Source organism: Schistocerca nitens, chromosome 7 (genome assembly GCF_023898315.1).
Source record: "Schistocerca nitens isolate TAMUIC-IGC-003100 chromosome 7, iqSchNite1.1, whole genome shotgun sequence".
Classification (NCBI taxonomy): domain Eukaryota; kingdom Metazoa; phylum Arthropoda; class Insecta; order Orthoptera; family Acrididae; genus Schistocerca; species Schistocerca nitens.
In genome coordinates this window covers 98,211,504-98,230,659 of record NC_064620.1, presented here as the reverse complement: position 1 = coordinate 98,230,659, position 19,156 = coordinate 98,211,504, and the positions used below count along the sequence as shown (strand labels likewise).

Below are 19,156 nucleotides of genomic sequence, written 5' to 3'. Positions count from 1 at the left end.
ATCCCAAGCTGTCAGTAACAGAAATGAAGTACTTATTTAAGAGGTTTGCAACACTACATGTACTTGTTAACAAAGTCATTTATTTCTAGAGCTATCTGTTCCTCATCTCTCTTTCTTTCTCCCCCTCCCCCAGCTGTCTCTGTCTTCAGAGTATCCCATACAGTTTTTATTTTGTTACCTGATGCAATTGTCTTTTTCTCATAATAAAGCTGCTTCGATTTCTGGATTACTTGCTTCAATATATTGCAGTATACATTGTAATACATTACAATTCTAACATTAGAGCTGTTCCTAGATAGTGCACACAGTCTCCTTTTTGCCCCATATGATATCTCTATTCCTTGTGTAGGCCTAATCCACAGTTTATTTTTTGACTTCCGTATGATTTGAGTTACCTTTAAGGGAAAACTATTTTCAAAATTGGAGGCAACTTTATTAAAGAATGCTTTGTCTTCCATTTGAGTCCAGCCTATTGTAAACATCTATCCAGTCCATGTCTTTAAGCAATTTCCTAAATTTCTCAATTTTTCACTTATTTACTACCCTCCTGTTCTCAAATGCAATAGATTTAGAATCTGCAATTGTTAATTCAAAGTACAAAAAAGATCTACAAGTCAAAAAGAACAAATTAAACAAACATTTAGTCTGAAGCACCATTCATGAACTAATATGCACTGATAATATTCCCCTGTAGCAAGGAAGCAGCCATAAGCTACATCACCTGGAATACACTAACATAATCTGATTCAACACTGATTAAAATTTAGTTTTATTCCAGGATCTTATAAAACCTGGAGTATCATTATTACAAAAAGTAGGCCTATGTTGTGTTTTCATAAGTGAGCAGGATTTACCTCGTTTTAGCCACAGATTTACTGAAATTTCAACATTATGGGTTTATAGAGTTTCATCAGGGCAATTATTTTTCAAATTCTTATACTGGTAACTGAAAGAGTGATACTGGTTAATGAAATATACCTGAATCGTGTTTTGCTGATGGTACTGCAGGCCCTACTGTTTGTCTGCAGTGCAGATAAACTTGAACAACTGATGAAAAGAAAGTAAACCTGCTGACCAATTAAGATTATACTAGGACAATGTATAATGAAGACATTGTGCAGTTGAAGAGAACTAGACAGATGTATAAATGTAGATGTAGACCAGAATATTAAAAAAAAAAAAATAATAATAATAAGCCTGGAATGCTTTTAGTAAACTTCATACAGGCTTCTCCAAAACCAAGCTGCTCATGTGCGAAGAAATTTACAATCAGTGTCTTGCCAGTTTTGACTAACGGGTGTTTGGCACGGACAGCTAAAGCAAAAGCTACAGATTACTAGGCGGCTAATGGAGAGCAACATGTTAACCATTCATAGACACGAAAAATAAATTCATCTGTGGAAGGACTACATTGAGAAATATTGTGATCGTTGGAAATTAATAAGGTAAATGAAGGGACTGTACATACACGTATGTACGGTAGACAGTTCAAGGAATCACTCTGCTGAATTCCGCGAGATAAAGCAAACGAATGTAGCTCTCGAAATGTCTCAATTTACCATAGTGAACACCACTGCTGAAACCAATTTCATTCAGTATAACAAGGAGATATAGTTGTCTTCTTGTCACAGCAAATATAGTCCATTCGCTTTTGCTATTTATTAACTGTATCAAATGCATTGAAGAACTAACTTTTTGAAAGCTTCTAAGAATACTTTGCATTCATTCAGTGAACTACACGCGAACGAAACACACAATCTTGGAATAACTGATAATCACCGTATGGTCGTGAGGCGAGTCTTCCTTTGGATCAGCACAGAAACAATCTTCTATTCAGAAAAACGAGCGAATTTTAGGCTATTGTATAAGGCTTAAGAGCTAAATTTTCATTTTCTGCTTACCATCGCCGGGAGAAATTACTTCTACTTCCACGCCCATTTTAGAAATGCCTCTCACAGTACGCAACTATTACAATTAATGTAGACTAGAGTACTGCTCGATGCTGTACCGAGTGCAAAGCAGGCTACAACACAACCACTTCCGTACACCTGCAGCAGCTAACTGTTCGTGCTTCTTGCCTTTTAGACAATACGCTGAAAATGGCGCTTTCAAGGTACATTTTGGGTAATGATATTTTTATTAACAAGATGTCGTTAGCGGAGCTTTCATGTAATTATTTAGAGATGAAAATAATTTGTGAAGAATAATAATCAATTACTATTGCAGCCAAACGTAAATTAATTCTAATTTATTATGCAGCTTGAGTTCACTAGTAGCAAAGTTACTGTTTATCAGGAATTCACTTGCTGAGAACTGTTACTGCGGAGCCGCGCGTTTCAAATTTAAATTTTGTGACTTCTATTCTTATGGTATCCGGTCTGCACTTACTTCACCATAGTCAAAGTTAACATCCAATACCATCGTCAATAAAGGTACCATCATTTGCACTGCAGCAAGCGAACGAAGGAAGGTTAAAGTGTAACCGATATCACCACGATCGAAGTTAATTTCTTTCATTCATTATTAGCTACCAAATATGGCTGTTGCCAAGGCAAACATTTATGTCTTTGTGATAATTATCGCGTCTAAATTACTGCACCCACCCAGGCTGCTCTGCAGTTCCACGAATACTCATTACGAAAGACAATATTATCTATGACAGCCCTCTTAAAAGCCTATCACCAGATCTCAGCTGTGGAATATGATGAACAAGAACAAGCAATTACTACTACTCCATTTGCCCTATAAGGATTTAATTTTATGGAAATTCAATTAAGCATCAGGCGTGGCGCTAGAGGGAGGGAGGCGTTATTAGGATCATGACACCCCCAACTCATGAACGACACTTACGAAACGTTTGTATTTTTACGCATATAAATTTTCATCTTCATTATATAATTTGCGAAGAAAAGGTTAACATGATAACCGCCAAAAAATGACAAGTAATTCTAGAAAATTACAAATAATGTTTAACGGTGGCCACTTCAGTTGCCCACTTGAGAGCTAACACACATAGGTGAGCTGACCAACTCCAGAGAGTATTCCAGACTGGTACAGGTGCCCGTTCACGGCATGGACAAAACTACTGTAAGCAACAAACCCAACTCCACACATAAAACTGGCAAACCAAAGGAGGTTAGCAACGCAAGTCAGAAAGGGAAAGACCTTCCACTAGGAATAAAAATAACAGAAAGACTAGCAATCACATGCATAGTCGGAAACAACTTGAAGGAAAGAGCATTGCTCTTATTACATGATGCCATAGCCTTAGTCCTCAGACCTGTGTTGAAAGTTATAGTGCTAAGTGAAATACTGATAATGGTGCGTAAACACCTGGATTTATATCATGTAAATTATTATTCTTGTAATTAATGCTAAAGCAATGTACTAAGTACTATTATTATATTAAAACATTTATAAGTGTTATTATTAAATCCTAGGCAACTATGGTATGTTAAAAGTGGAAATGACAAGAAGTCATTTTTTTTTTGGGGGGGGGGGGGGGGAGGGAAGAAGGAAGCTGTGATATCCCCCCCTCCCAAAACCATACCCCAGATTCATGCCTGTTAAATTATGAATCTGACATTTTTCAAACATGTGTTAACAAAATACTGCAAAGATTAGGATTCTGTTTTGCATACATAATAATAATAATAAATTTATTGTCTTTAAGCCATTACAGCAAAAGACAAAGTCATACACATAATAAAATATAGTACAGTACATGCTATAAAAGAACAGAATTGTTAATAACATTACAGTTTAATATCACAGGTCATGAAATACTTTATATTGCAGAATGCATTTACAACTAACCAGTCATAAAGAGTTTGTTTGTATTGTTGCTCTGGTAAATTTTGTATAGCTTGTGGAAGTTTGTTAAATAATTTGTGGCCCATAAGTTCATAACTGTTAACTGATTTTGACCGTCTGTGGTAGGACGTATAGATAGAGCTGTTTGTCCTAGTGTTGTAACAATGTATATTTGCCCTGCGTTTTACTTTAGATAAGTTCTTTTTTGTGTAGATTAAAACATAATAAATGTATAGGTTTATTACTGTCATGATTTTTTGTTGAGTAAACAAAGGTTTACAATGAGCCTTGTATGGCAAGCCTGTAATTATCCTAATAGTTTTCTTTTGCAGCAATAGTATATCATGCACACAAGTGGAGTTTCCCCATAAAATAATACCATAGGATATGATGCTTTGGAAAAATGAGTAGTAAGATACTCTAACATAATTTTTAGGTACACAGTGCATTAATTGCCTTAAAAAATAGATTACCCTAGACAATTTACCACTAATATACTTAATATGTGGATTCCAAGAAAGTTTATCATCCAAATATACCCCCAAAAATTTAAAACAACTAGGATCATCTGATGGAAACTTGTCTTTTAAACTAAATACCATCTGCTGGGTTTTGCTTTCATTAAGCAAGAACCCATTTGCTTTAAACCAGAGTGAAGCTTGCTCAATTGTCTCTGTAACATATGTTTTAAGGCTATTAAGATCATTACTGCTGTTCAGAAACTTTGTATCATCAGCATAGAGTACTGTTCTGGATTTAATAAATGATGGCAGGTCATTTATCATTATTAGGAAAAGGAAAGGGCCCAGCACGGATCCCTGCGGAACACCCACCTTAACTTGTTCTCTACTGGACATTTCTTTCCCAACAGAGACGGCTTGCTTACGGTTTTGTAAATATGATCTTAATAGCTTAAGGCTGTTACCTTTAACACCACAAAAGTCCATTTTTTCGAGTAGTAGTGTATACAGTCAAAGGCTTTGCTTAGGTCACAAAAAGTCACTTGAGCAAAGCATTTATCTTCAAATGCTTGATGGATGTATTTAACAACATTGTCTATGGCGTCAATGGTTGACAGGTTTTTCCTAAAGCCATACTGTGATCCACTTATTAATCCTATGTTATCAAAGTAAACAGATAATTGTTGGTAAATTATGCATTCTAGAACTTTTGAAAAAACTGGGACTATGGATATTGGCCTGTAACTTCAGACAGAGTTTTTATCTCCTTTTTTATGTACTGGAACTACCCTAGACAGTTTAAGCTCATTGGGGAAAACATGTTAGGGGGTACACTATACAGTCTATTACTTTCTTCAGCATGTTACAAGACAGGTCATATGTGTCTACACTGTCTGATGATTTTAACTGCTTCACTATTCTTAACACAAAACCAGGTGAGACCTCAGAAAAATTGAAGGTACTTGTGTTTGTTGATGACCTAGCAATATTTTTTGACAGTAACTGTGATGAGCTGATTTCAAGTTTAATTATAGCACTTCCTACTTCCTCAACTGATTTAATAAAAAAATCATTAAATTCCTGGGGAGAGATACTAATTTTGTCACTTCTTTTATCTTTGGCGACACTATTTATTAGTGTCCATCCTGCTTTGCACCTTTTGCTGCATCTGCAACATCTAAGAACTCTTTCTACATCTACATCCATATTCTGCAAGCCACCTGACGGTGTGTGGCGGAGGGTACCTTGAGTACCTCTATCGGTTCTCCCTTCTATTCCAGTTTCGTATTGTTCGTGGAAAGAAAGATTGTCGGTCTGCCTCTGTGTGGGCTCTAATCTCTCTATATCTACATCCATACTCCGCAAGCCAACTGACAGTGTGTGGTGGATGATTTCCAATCATTTTGGTAAGTATGGTCTGAGATTTAATTCCAGAAATTCTATGTTTGGCTTTCAGAAAACAGACTTTTTGAGATACTTCATTGTGTTAGATGGTGCCAAACCATACTTTAAGAGCAGTCCAGCCACTATAAATGCACTTCATTCAGAAACTATGCAACAATGACAAGTATTTCTCAGTGTGTCGAATTTCTATTGCAGTCATTTAGAACTTGCTTTAGAAGGCCATATTCTCCAAAAAGAATATCTGTAGCAAACAAAGAAGAATGGCAAAAGTAAAATTGACTAGATTCCAGAAACAACAGAACAGTTTTAAAAATTGTAAGGAAAATCTAGCCCAAGCAGCACTAATAACTTTTCCAAGGGTGGGTATGAAGTATTGTTCATGGATGCATCAAACTTTACAACAGGAGCAGCCCTACAACAGAAACATGATGGAATTTTGAAACGTATTGGTTTCATTTCAGAGACTTTTTTCCCCCTTCCTACAGTAATTATGCAACTTATGACCGGGAACTTCTCAATATTTATTTGTCAATAAAGTATTGCAAATATCTACTTGAAGGTAAGATATCCTATGCCTGTAAAGATCATGCACCATTCACTTCTGTATTCAGACACGAGAAACGGAGGTCTTCACTATTGTAACTCCAGCACATTTCCCAGTTCACAACTAATTTGCATCACGTATCCAGCACATAAAAAATAGTGCTCCATCACGTGTCTAGGTTGGCAAAATTAGAGAGGATGGACTACAATGAAATGGCTATCTGATGATAAAAATGACTTGTCCCATATCCTTGTAGGTTCTCCTCCTTCATAGGATCTATGAAACATGATAAATGATTGACTGAGAAAGGCGAATAATGGTCAGTTGCAGCACCTTGTGGCGATGTAAACAGGAGAGCAAGTAGTGTGGTGAATATCTCTGAATCTAGATGACAGATGAAAAAGAGAATCTTTGTTGTTGTTTTGTAACCCAGTAATTCTATGTAATTTCCTCGAAGTTTAACGCGTGTTCTTTTTTTTTTATTATTATTTTTTAAATAGATAATGAGATTTTGAAAGTGATAAAAATTAAAGAAAATAAAGTTACAGTATCTTTTAATTGATTGTGGAATGTAATACCCACAAGTGATGACCCTGACTATGGCACAAGATAAATTAATTAAGAGTGAAATCAGTTTACCAAAGGGTGTGTGCTCTCTACTCATGGAATGCAGGGGAAGAATGTCAGACTGTTCCGCTAGCAATGTTAACATCTGAGTAAGTCATGGTCATTTTGCCAATGGGCTGCATCACATCATCCATGTTGCACAGCAAAGTTTGTTGAACCTCTGTATATGCCATAGCAGCCTGATCTTTGTTTCAGACTTCTCGAGCTCTCTTTTGAAGCCTGTGGACTCATGGACGATAACATACAATTCGTCATCACTGTGGGAGTACTGGACTTGTGGACATTATTGCTACCAGCAGACATGCATAACATGCCCACAGAAAGGAAATGCAAGTATATACACAATGAAACCAATGTATTCCAACAGGTACGCAAACCAGCGAACATTCACATTTAGCAAGTGCTGCAAAGAGCAATGGGGGACAAGATGCCTTTGGTCTTTTGGCAGCACCTACAATCATTGGTTTCTGATGCTGCACTTAGGCAAGTGTGGATGGGCCAGCTACCTTTTGTGGTCAAGAGTGCATTGATTTCTGACACCTCCTCTTCATTTAACCTGCAGCTACTAATCACAGACTAACTTTATCACATACTGTCGCTCTCAGACACAAGAGGAGCTTCAAAATTTGACAGCACAGCCTAGGAAATATAGACACAGTTTTTGAGGACAAAGATCAACAACTCCCGCTAGATGAACAGGTGAGCACTCTATGACACAACTTCTACACTCTCCAGTGACAAATGTAAGCAGTTCAGAACAAAAGTTGATGGTACCCAACAGGGGAAACTGTTCTGGTACTATGCACATTCAGGCAAACAAATGTCATCAGCCACTTGCTTACCCAAACAAATACAGGATCCAAACTTAGACACATCCAGTTGGTTCAGTGGACAGTGCCTAGGTAACCTAACACTTGATAATAGTGCTCCATTAAGCCATAACAACATGGTACCTATCTTGTACCTAGCATTGGCAATGTATCTGTCTCAAGCTGGACTAGCAAGCACTTTCGACTTCACAGTATCTCCTTGTCACACCGACTTTACCTCAAAGACAGACACAATTAACTCATGTATTTAGTTGACACAGGTTCAGATGTCAGAGCCCTTCTGACAACTAATCCTTTATCCATATAATCATTGTTAACAGCAGCAAATCAATTGGAAGATTCCTGCATATGGCAATGAAGAGGCAACTGTGAGTCTGGGGTTTTCACAAAAATTAAGATGGACTTTTCTGATTGTTGACATCATTGAGCCAATTCTCAGAAGTGATTTCCTTTACTATTATCATATCAACGTATCTACACATGATGCTACACTGCAGATGGACAATGAAGCAGTACATGAACATTCGAGGATGCTGCAAAGTGCTGCAGTGTTGATGACTACAACAACACAAGTTCAGGTATGGAATCATACCGTTCACCATATACCTACAATTTCAGGGCTGCCGGTAGCATACAAGGCATGTTGGTTAGCTCCTGATAAATATGCAGCTACAAAGAAGGAATCTGAGGAGTTAATTGCAGTGGGGGTTATCAGATGTTCTAACAGCCCTTGGGCATCAATCCTTCATCTACCGAGGAAGAAAAATGGGTCATGGCATCTTTGTGGACATTATCATACCCAGAATGCACGTACCACACCAGGTTGCTATCCAGTTCCACACTTGCATGATTTTATGACCACAGGGGCAGGCTCTAAGAAGTTCAGCATTATTGATTTTCAGAAAGTTTATAACCAGATTCTGGTAGCACCAGAAGATGTGAAAAAGATTGTGGTTATTACACCTTTCAGCCTATTTGAATATGTGTGAATGTCATTTGGCCCTAGGAATGCAGTGCAGACATGGCAACAGTTCATCAACTAGATTCTATGTGGCCTGAACTTCTGTATTGCATATCTGGACAGTGTGTTGATTTTTTTCTACTTCTGCTCCTGAGCACAAAAACTGCATACAGACAATTTTTTCAAAGACTTGGTGAATATTGCCTGCAGATAAACAAAGACAAATGTTCCCTTCTCAAAGAAGCAGTGGATTTTTTACGACGCTGTATAACCCTGGAAGGAATGAAGCCTTTGCAATCTAAAACATATTCACTATGTGCAGTGCCACTTCCAGAAAAATATAAACAGTTACGCTGGTTCTTGGGAATGATCATTTTTTACAGATGTCATCTACCACAGTTAGATAAGGCATACGCACTGCTCACAGCAGTGCTTTCAGGCAGCCATTCATGCAGACACAAGTTATTGTATGGACTCTGGAGATGTTAGTTGCATTTCACAAAGTTAAATCGTCCTTGCAAGAAGTGGTACTTCTAGGTCATCCCATACAATTTGCACCATTAGCTGTGGTCATTGACTCATCAGACTCCTGTAGGGACAGTTCTACAGCAGAATATAAACGGATCATGGCAATGACTTGATATTTTTCTCTCAGAAATTGTCAGAGGCAAAGATGCAATGGAGTGCCTACGATGGGGAACTTCTGGCAGTCTATGAAGCAATCAAGCTTTCCCGAATGCAAGTTGAGGTGCATGACTTTACTATTTTTACAGATCATAAATCAGCTTCCTTTGTATTTAACAACCCATGCAAATCCTCCTCTCCTTGACACTTTCGTCTTCGAGAGTTCACAGCACAATTCACAACCAGTATTCATCACCTGAGAGGAGCAGACAAAATGGTAATGGACTATTTCTCCAGAATCAATGAACTCTCAGCAAATGTAGACCCAACACTGCTAGCTGCAGCACAGAAAACATATAGAGAACAACAGTGTTCCAGACAATACAAATGACAGGGATGCAGTTAAAACAACTATTGTTGGGTAATTCTCTCACTTGTTGTGATGTGTTTCAAAGCCAACCTCACCTCTTTGTGCCTGCAAGCTGTAGAAGACAAATGTTTGATGTGATCCATGGGCTAACACAATCAGGGACCAATGCAACCATTGGCCAGGTGACATAGAGATACATGTAGCCTGGGGTACGACGAGATTGAGAGAGAGGGAGAATGAGTCAATAATTAAATCAATGGAAACTAAGGACTCTCGAGTATATGATAGAGTGCCTAACAGAATATTAAAGTACATTGCTGCACATGTTAGCCCTGTATTTAGCCATATTTGTAATTTTTCCCTTAGGAATGGTCAGTTTACTGAACGATTAAAGTACTCAGTAGTAAAGTTGCTTTATAAAAAGACAGAAAGGGATAATGCAGACAATTTTAGACCTATTTCTATGCCATCAGTGTTTGCTAAAGTTACTGAAAAGGCTGTGTATGTTAGGATAATTAATCATTTTAAATCACACGATTTGCTATAAAATGTACAGTTCAGCTTTAGAAGTCTTTTAACAACTGAAAATGCTATATTCTCTTTTCTCTGTGAGCTACTATGTGGGTTAAGCAAAAGGTTTTAAATGCTAGGTACATTTTTTGATTTACCTAAGGCACTTGATTGTGTTGATCACAAAATATTGCTCAAGAAGTTGGACCATTATGGAATATGGGAAGTAGCTCACAATTTGTTCATCTCTTACTTTAGCAACAGACAGCAAAAGGTCATTATTCACAGTGTTGAGAATGGCTGTGATGTGTGATCTGAGTGGGGTACGATCAAGTGGGGGGTGCCGCAGGGATCAGTGTTGGGGCCACTCGTGTTCCTTATTTATATAAATTATGTGCCCTCCAGTATTACAGGTAACTCTAAAATATTTCTGTTTGCTGATGACACTAGCTTGGTAGTAAAGGATGTTGTGTACAGCATTGGCTCAGTTTCAAATAGTGCAGTTCATGACATAAGTTCATGGCTTGTAGAAAATAAACTAACGCCAAATCACTCAGTTCTTACAGTTTCTAACACACAATTCAACAAAACCTGATGTTTTAGTTTCACAGAATGGGCATATGATTAATGAAACTGAACAGTTCGAATTTCTAAGTGTTCAGATAGATAGTAAACTGTCATGGAAAGCCCATGTTCAGGATCTTGTTCAAAGACTTAATGTTGCCATTTTTACTATTCGAACGGTATGTGAAGTGAGTGATTGTTCAACACGAAAATTAGTCTACTTTCCTTATTTTCATTTGCTTATGTCATATGGTATTATATTTTGGGATAACTCTTCCCATTCTAAAAGTATATTTTTGGCTCAGAAACTGACGGTTCTAGCAATAAGTGGTGTAAGTTCATGAACCTCTTGTTGACCCCTGTTCACAAGTCTGGGTATTTTGACATTGGCCTCTCAATGTATATATTCCTTACTGTCACTTCTTGTTGACAATATTAGCTTATTCCAAGAATAAGCAGCTTCCACTCAGTTAATACTCGGCAGAAATCAAACATGCATTTGGATTGGACTTCCTTAACTCTTGTGCAGAAAGGTGTGCAGTATACTGCTGCATTCATTTTCAATAAGCTACCACCAGAATTAAAAAATCTTAGCAGTAATCCATGTGCTTTCAAATTAAAACTGAAGAATTTCCTCATGGGTCATTCCTTCTATTCAATTGAGGAGTTCCATAAAAAATTAAGCTGATTCTTGTTGTATTGTTGACTGCATTTACTTAAACTTGACTTTTTTCGGGTTCATAAACATTTTATTTTTTATCTGTTACTACTTTTATGTTATAATTTCATCTACTGACACGTTCCATGTTCCATGACCTTGGAGATTTACTCCTCAATTTGGTCCTATGGAACTTGATGTGTAAATAAATTGTCACTTATGAGTTAAAACGTGCTTACCTTGTCAAGTGCCCAGAGTAGGACATCATGTTCATAAGCCACTTGGTTCATTTCAGGAGCCAACAGGTCATTTTGCACATGTGCACATAGACCTCATAGTGTCACTACCACTAGTGCAAGCATTCAGATAAATTCTCACAGCTACCAACAGGTCTTCCCAATGGGTCAAGGCTTCTCCTACCATGGTCATCATGGCAGAAACAGTTCCAAGAACATTCATGACTATGTGGATATCAGGGTTCAGGTCCCTTATGGATGTGACAACAGACAGGCGCCTTCAGTGTGAGTCAGCCTTGTTTAATGAGCTGACCACACTACGCGGGTTCATTCATCACCATTGCACCACCTACCATCTGGCTAGCATGGCATGGTGGAATGCTGGCACAGGACACTTAAGTCAGAATTAATGTGTCCAAGTCTTCCTGGCATAACCTTTGATAGTATTTTTTGGCAGTGACTGAGCTAATATAGCTGGTGGTGGTGGGAGGGTGCATAGGGCAAGTCTTGCAGAGGGGATGAATTGAATTGAATGTAATTTTATTGTCGTTTAGCTATTAAAGCAATTGACAAAGTCAGGTTACATATATATAAGTTATACAGTATATATACAAGTGTTGAAGATCAATATGTCACTACTGTTTTTCCATATAATACAATATTTAAAATGAAATAATACAAAAACACTGCATCATAAATTACTCAGTTAAAGAAATTATGCTGCACTGTCCAAACCAGTACCACTATGATATTTTACAGTCATAAAATTCCTGGAGTGAGTAGCAAGGATTTGCAGCTAACCAACTGAATAATTTGTCTTTAAATAAATAAAATGGAGCTTCTACCCATTCTAGTGGCAATTTGTTAAACATCTTAATACCCACCACTTCGTAGCTGTTCAGTGACTTGGATAATCTGTAGTAAGGTATGTCAAGATGGCTACCATTTCTGGTTCCATGAGGGTGTACATCTCTTCTACGCTGGTATTCTGATAAGTTGCTCTTTATATGCAGTAGGGCAGAGTAAATATACATCTTCATAACAGTTAATATTTTTAAGTTGATAAACAGTGGTTTGCAGTGGGCTAGTTTATCACTGTTTGTGATAATTTGAATTACTTGCTTCTGAAGTACCAAAATGTCCTGAAGGTGTGAGCTATTGCCCCATATTAAAAGCCCATAAGATATAATGCTTTGGCAAAAAGCAAAGTAGGCTAATGTTACATAGGCTGCAGGTACATTTTTTTTTAAATTCCTTAACAAATACACCACTCTAGACAACATTGCACTAATGTATTTAATATGTGGCTCCCAAGTCAATTTACTATCTATAACAATACCTAAGAACTTAACACTATCCATGAAGTCTTCTACTGGCAGATCTCTTAAACTTAATACAATCTTTTGAGTTTTAGTCTCATTAAGCAGGAACCCATTTGCTCGAAACCAGACTGATGCCTGTGATATTGTCATTTGCCACATTTTGGAGCATATCCATGTCTGAGATGATATTGAAAAAAGTGGTATCATCTGTATAGAGAATGGAGTGAGTATTTATGTAAGATGGTAGATCATTTGTCAATTGGATAAATAGCAGAGGTCCTAATACTGAGCCTTGTGGCACACCGCACTTAATTTCAGCTAGCTGTGATCTCTGTTTACCAGTACAAACAATTTGTTTACAGTTCCTGAGGAAAGATTCAAAAATGTTGTCAACTTCACTGTTTGTGATTCCATAATAAACTAGTTTGTTGAGGAGTGCAATATGCTCCACATAATCAAAGGCTTTGCTAAGAACACAAAAGGTGGCCTGAGCAAAATTTTTTCCTTCATAAGCATTAAGCACTTTTTTAATCAGGTAGTCAATGGGATGGACTGTGGATTTGCCCTTCCTAAAGCCAAATTGTACTGCAGTAATAATGTTATTACATGTCAGATAATCACACAACTGGGAGTTGATGATGGATTCCAAAACTTTTGGTAAAATAGGTGTCAGGTGTTCGCTAAGGTCCTCCTACAGCCACAGTTGATGTTCCGTGGACATGCCTACATACCACATGGCAGAGTATTCCCCAGCAGCACATTCAGGCACTCTTTGATCCTATGCCCTGACGTATAGTGGCTCTGACTGCAGCCCATGGTGGCACTAATCTGTACTTATTCTCCGCAGTCGACAGTGTATGTACAGGACTGTAAATCTAATCGTTTGTGTAGTGTCATGTCCCTAATCAGTAGAACAAATTTCATAGTGATCACATCTCTCAGCCTTGGTGTTTTAGTTTTTCCAAACAGTACTCTATGTATAACAAATGGCCTCTCAACAATCACCATTTAAAAAACTATTACATGAACGGAAATGACATAATGCTGGTGAAACCATTTTTAAAACAACTAACACTGCAGAATTATAAAATTCAAGAACAGAAATAAGAATAATCAGAACATACACAAGCAAAAATTACCAAGAAAATAGACGCTGGAGAACAGCGCAAATAAATCAGGGGGAACCATTGAAACGTATAGTGGGAAAATAAATAACACGGGAAACTTTTATTTGTATTTATCAACAGTCAACGCCCTCATAATCCCATCCTTCAGACATGAATTATTTTTTGGAGACTTCTTGATTACAGAAGATCGATAAACAAACTATGGGACTATGGCAAGGACAATTTCAGATGAAAGAAATGAGGAAGTATTGGACAAACAGGAAACTGAAAAATATTTTGTGTAAAATTGAGTATAGTGCTCCAATAAACGGCACAAAATGTAAATAAATAAATAATAAATGGATAGATAAAAGATCTACTCACCAAGTGGAGGCAGAACACACACATAAAAGACACTTATAATTAGGCAAGCCTTTGCAACCAATGGCTCCAGATTCAGGCAGAAGGGATTGAATTGGAAGGAAGAGGAGTGAAGGAAAAGGGCTGGAGAGGTCTAGAAAAAGGGGTAAATTTTGCGAAAGTCATCCACAACTGTGGGCCAGGGGAGACTTACCAGATTAGATTAGATTAAATTGGATTAGTTTTTCGTTTAATAGATCAATGCTGAGGAGATCCTCATGGATATGGAACATGTCAATGTTTTTAAAGCTGAAATAACAATAGTAATAGTATGAGTATATACAATACATCATTTTTTAAGCTGAAATAACAATACAAATACACTCCTGGAAATGGAAAAAAGAACACATTGACACCGGTGTGTCAGACCCACCATACTTGCTCCGGACACTGCGAGAGGGCTGTACAAGCAATGATCACACGCACGGCACAGCGGACACACCAGGAACCGCGGTGTTGGCCGTCGAATGGCGCTAGCTGCGCAGCATTTGTGCACCGCCACCGTCAGTGTCAGCCAGTTTGCCGTGGCATACAGAGCTCCATCGCAGTCTTTAACACTGGTAGCATGCCGCGACAGCATGGACATGAACCGTATGTGCAGTTGACGGACTTTGAGCGAGGGCGTATAGTGGGCATGCGGGAGGCCGGGTGGATGTACCGCCGAATTGCTCAACACGTGGGGCGTGAGGTCTCCACAGTACATCGATGTTGTCGCCAGTGGTCGGCGGAAGGTGCACGTGCCCGTCGACCTGGGACCGGACTGCAGCGACGCACGGATGCATGCCAAGACCGTAGGATCTTACGCAGTGCCGTAGGGGACCACACCGCCACTTCCCAGAAAATTAGGGACACTGTTGCTCCTGGGGTATCGGCGAGGACCATTCGCAACCGTATCCATGAAGCTGGGCTACGGTCCCGCACACCGTTAGGCCGTCTTCCGCTCACGCCCCAACATCGTGCAGCCCGCCTCCAGTGGTGTCGCGACAGGCGTGAATGGAGGGACGAATGGAGACGTGTCGTCTTCAGCGATGAGAGTCGCTTCTGCCTTGGTGCCAATGATGGTCGTATGCGTGTTTAGCGCCGTGCAGGTGAGCGCCACAATCAGGACTGCATACGACCGAGGCACACAGGGCCAACACCTGGCATCATGGTGTGGGGAGCGATCTCCTACACTGGCCGTACACCACTGGTGATCGTCGAGGGGACACTGAATAGTGCACGGTACATCCAAACCGTCATCGAACCCATCGTTCTACCATTGCTAGACCGGCAAGGGAACTTGCTGTTCCAACAGGACAATGCACGTCCGCATGTATCCCGTGCCACCCAACGTGCTCTAGAAGGTGTAAGTCAACTACCCTGGCCAGCAAGATCTCCGGATCTGTCCCCCATTGAGCATGTTTGGGACTGGATGAAGCGTCGTCTCACGCGGTCTGCACGTCCAGCACGAACACTGGTCCAACTGAGGCGCCAGGTGGAAATGGCATGGCAAGCCGTTCCACAGGACTACATCCAGCATCTCTACGATCGTCTCCATGGGAGAATAGCAGCCTGCATTGCTGCGAAAGGTGGATATACACTGTACTAGTGCCGACATTGTGCATGCTCTGTTGCCTGTGTCTATGTGCCTGTGGTTCTGTGAGTGTGATCATGTGATGTATCTGACCCCAGGAATGTGTCAATAAAGTTTCCCCTTCCTGGGACAATGAATTCACGGTGTTCTTATTTCAATTTCCAGGAGTGTAGTATGAGTATATACAATACATCATTTGTTTCTATTAAAGAATTCGTTAGTGGATTAGGAGTTGGCCACTAGTAAGTCTTTCAGGCTCCTTTTAAACTGATCTTTATTTGTAAATAATTTTTTTATGTTTGCTGGCAAATTATTGAAGATGAGTGTTCCTGAGTAGTGGACCCCTTTTTGAACTAAATTAAGTGCTTTTAAGTCCTTGTACAGATCAGTTTTTTTCCTGGTATTGTATGTATGAACTGAGCTGTCTGTTGGAAAAAGAGTTATATTATTTAGGACAAATTTCATTAAGGAGTAAATATACTGAGAGGCAGTAGTTAGTATACCCAGTTCTTTGAAGAGGTTTCTACAGGACATCCGTGAATTTACTCCACAAATAATACATATTACACCGTTTTGGCTCTGAAAAATTTTGTTTGAATTGAAGAGTTACCCCAAAATATTATACCATATGACATTATGGAATGAAAGTAGGCAAAGTATGCAAGCTTTTTCATTTTTATGTCGTCTATGTCTGCTAGCAATCGAATTGTAAATACAGATTTGTTAAGGCATTTCTGCAGTTCTGTGGTGTGTTCCTACCAACTCTATTTATTATCAAGTTGTAATCCCAGGAATTTAAGACTGTCACCTCTTCTATCTACTCTTCTTCATACTTTATGCATATGCTGGGTGGAAACCTCTTACAGGTTCTGAATTGCATATAGTGAGTCTTTACGAAGTTTAATGTCAGTGATTTGGCTTTAAATCATTTATTAATATCCATGAAAATATCATTAGCAGATCTTTCTAGAACTACACTCGACATACTATTTATTGCAATACTTGTGTCATCTGCAAACCAAACGAACTCTGCTTCTGGCAGTATAACTGATGAGAGATCATTAATGTACAAAAGAAAAAGTAATGGCCCTAAGATGGATCCTTGTGGGACACCACATGTAATTTATTCCCATTCTGATGATGACTGATGACTTAATTCACTAGTCCATTGCACTGACACCCTTTGCTTCCTGTTAGTGAGGTGTTACTTGAACCATTTTGCAGCACTGCCCGTGAAACCATAGAATTCTAATATATTAAGTGCTTTTAAGTCCTTGTACAGATCAGTTTTTTCCCTGGTATTGTATGTATGAACTGAGCTGTCTGTTGGAAAAAGAGTTATATTATTTAGGACAAATTTCATTAAGGAGTAAATATACTGAGAGGCAGTAGTTAGTATACCCAGTTCTTTGAAGAGGTTTCTACAGGACATCCGTGAATTTACTCCACAAATAATACATATTACACCGTTTTGGGCTCTGAAAAATTTTGTTTGACTTGAAGAGTTACCCCAAAATATTATACCATATGACATTATGGAATGAAAGTAGGCAAAGTATGCAAGCTTTTTCATTTTTATGTCGCCTATGTTACCCCAAAATATTATACCATATGACATTATGGAATGAAAGTAGGCAAAGTATGCAAGCTTTTTCATTTTTATGTCGCCTATGTCTGCTAGCAATCGAATTGTAAATACAGATTTGTTAAGGCATTTCTGCAGTTCTGTGGTGTGTTCCTCCCAACTCTATTTATTATCAAGTTGTAATCCCAGGAATTTAAGACTGTCAACCTCTTCTATCTACTCTTCTTCATACTTTATGCATATGCTGGGTGGAGACCTCTTACAGGTTCTGAATTGCATATAGTGAGTCTTTTCGAAGTTTAATGTCAGTGATTTGGCTTTAAATCATTTATTAATATCCATGAAAATATCATTAGCAGATCTTTCTAGAACTACACTCGACATACTATTTATTGCAATACTTGTGTCATCTGCAAACCAAACGAACTCTGCTTCTGGCAGTATAACTGATGAGAGATCATTAATGTACACAAGAAAAAGTAATGGCCCTAAGATGGATCCTTGTGGGACACCACATGTAATTTCTTCCCATTCTGATGATGACTGATGACTTAATTCACTAGTCCATTGCACTGACACCCTTTGCTTCCTGTTAGGTAGGTGTTACTTGAACCATTTTGCAGCACTGCCCGTGAAACCATAGAATTCTAATTTATTTAAAAGGATGTTGTGGTTCACACAATCAAATGTCTTTGACAAATCACAGAAAATACCTGCTGCTTGTAATTTGTTATTTAATGAATTAAGTACATTTTCACTGTAGGTGTAAATAGCCTTCTCGATATCAGAACCCTTCAGAAATCCAAACTGTGTTCTTGATAATATGTTATTTGTGGTCAGATGGTTGAGAAGCTGCCTGTACATTACTTTTTCCAAAATTTTTGAGAATGCTGGCAAAAGTGAAATCGGTCTGTAGTTTGATGGTATCTCTTTATCCCCTTTCTTGAATAGAGGCTTAACATCTGCATATTTTAGCCAGTCAGGAAATGTCCCAGTTATAACTGACTGGTTACACAAGTAACTCAGAATTGTACTAAACACACAAGAACATGCCTTAATTAACTTTGTTGATATTTCATTGTAACAACTAGAATGCTTTGTTTTTAAAGATTTTATTATGGAAGTTATTTCTTTTGGTGAAGTGAGTGACATATTCATGTACCTGAAGCTATTTGTAAAGGCTAGTTTCAGATATTCAAGGTCATTATTTACTGATCCTGACAATCCCATTCTATCAGTGACAGATATAAAGTACTTGTTAAATAGATTTGCCACACTATGCCCATCGGTTACTAATGTGTCACCTACCCTTAATGAGATTTGCTCCTGTTCCTTTCTGGTTCTACCAGTCTCCTCATTCACTATACCCCATATTGCTTTTATTTTGTTCCATGACATTGCTATCTTCTTCTCATAGTGTATTTGTTTAGATGTCTGAATTACTTTTTTTAATATTTTACAATATTCCTTGTATTTAGCTAAATCATCAGCATTGGAGCTATCCCCAGTCTACAGATACATTTTCCTTTTAGTCTTACAGGAAATCTT

At 38.3% G+C, this 19,156-nt stretch overlaps 1 protein-coding gene across 1 annotated transcript in view; it reads right to left on the bottom strand.

Moving 5' to 3' along the window:
- The window catches only part of LOC126194872 (peptidyl-prolyl cis-trans isomerase Fkbp12), a 48,210-nt gene extending 46,093 nt beyond the window's left edge, over window positions 1-2,117 (bottom strand). The window contains exon 1 of the mRNA XM_049933217.1: window positions 1,902-2,117. Within this exon, the coding sequence (XP_049789174.1) occupies window positions 1,902-1,938 (37 nt within the window). The 5' untranslated portion in view covers window positions 1,939-2,117. The remainder of the gene's footprint in view (window positions 1-1,901) is intronic.
- Window positions 2,118-19,156: the final 17,039 nt, after the last annotated feature.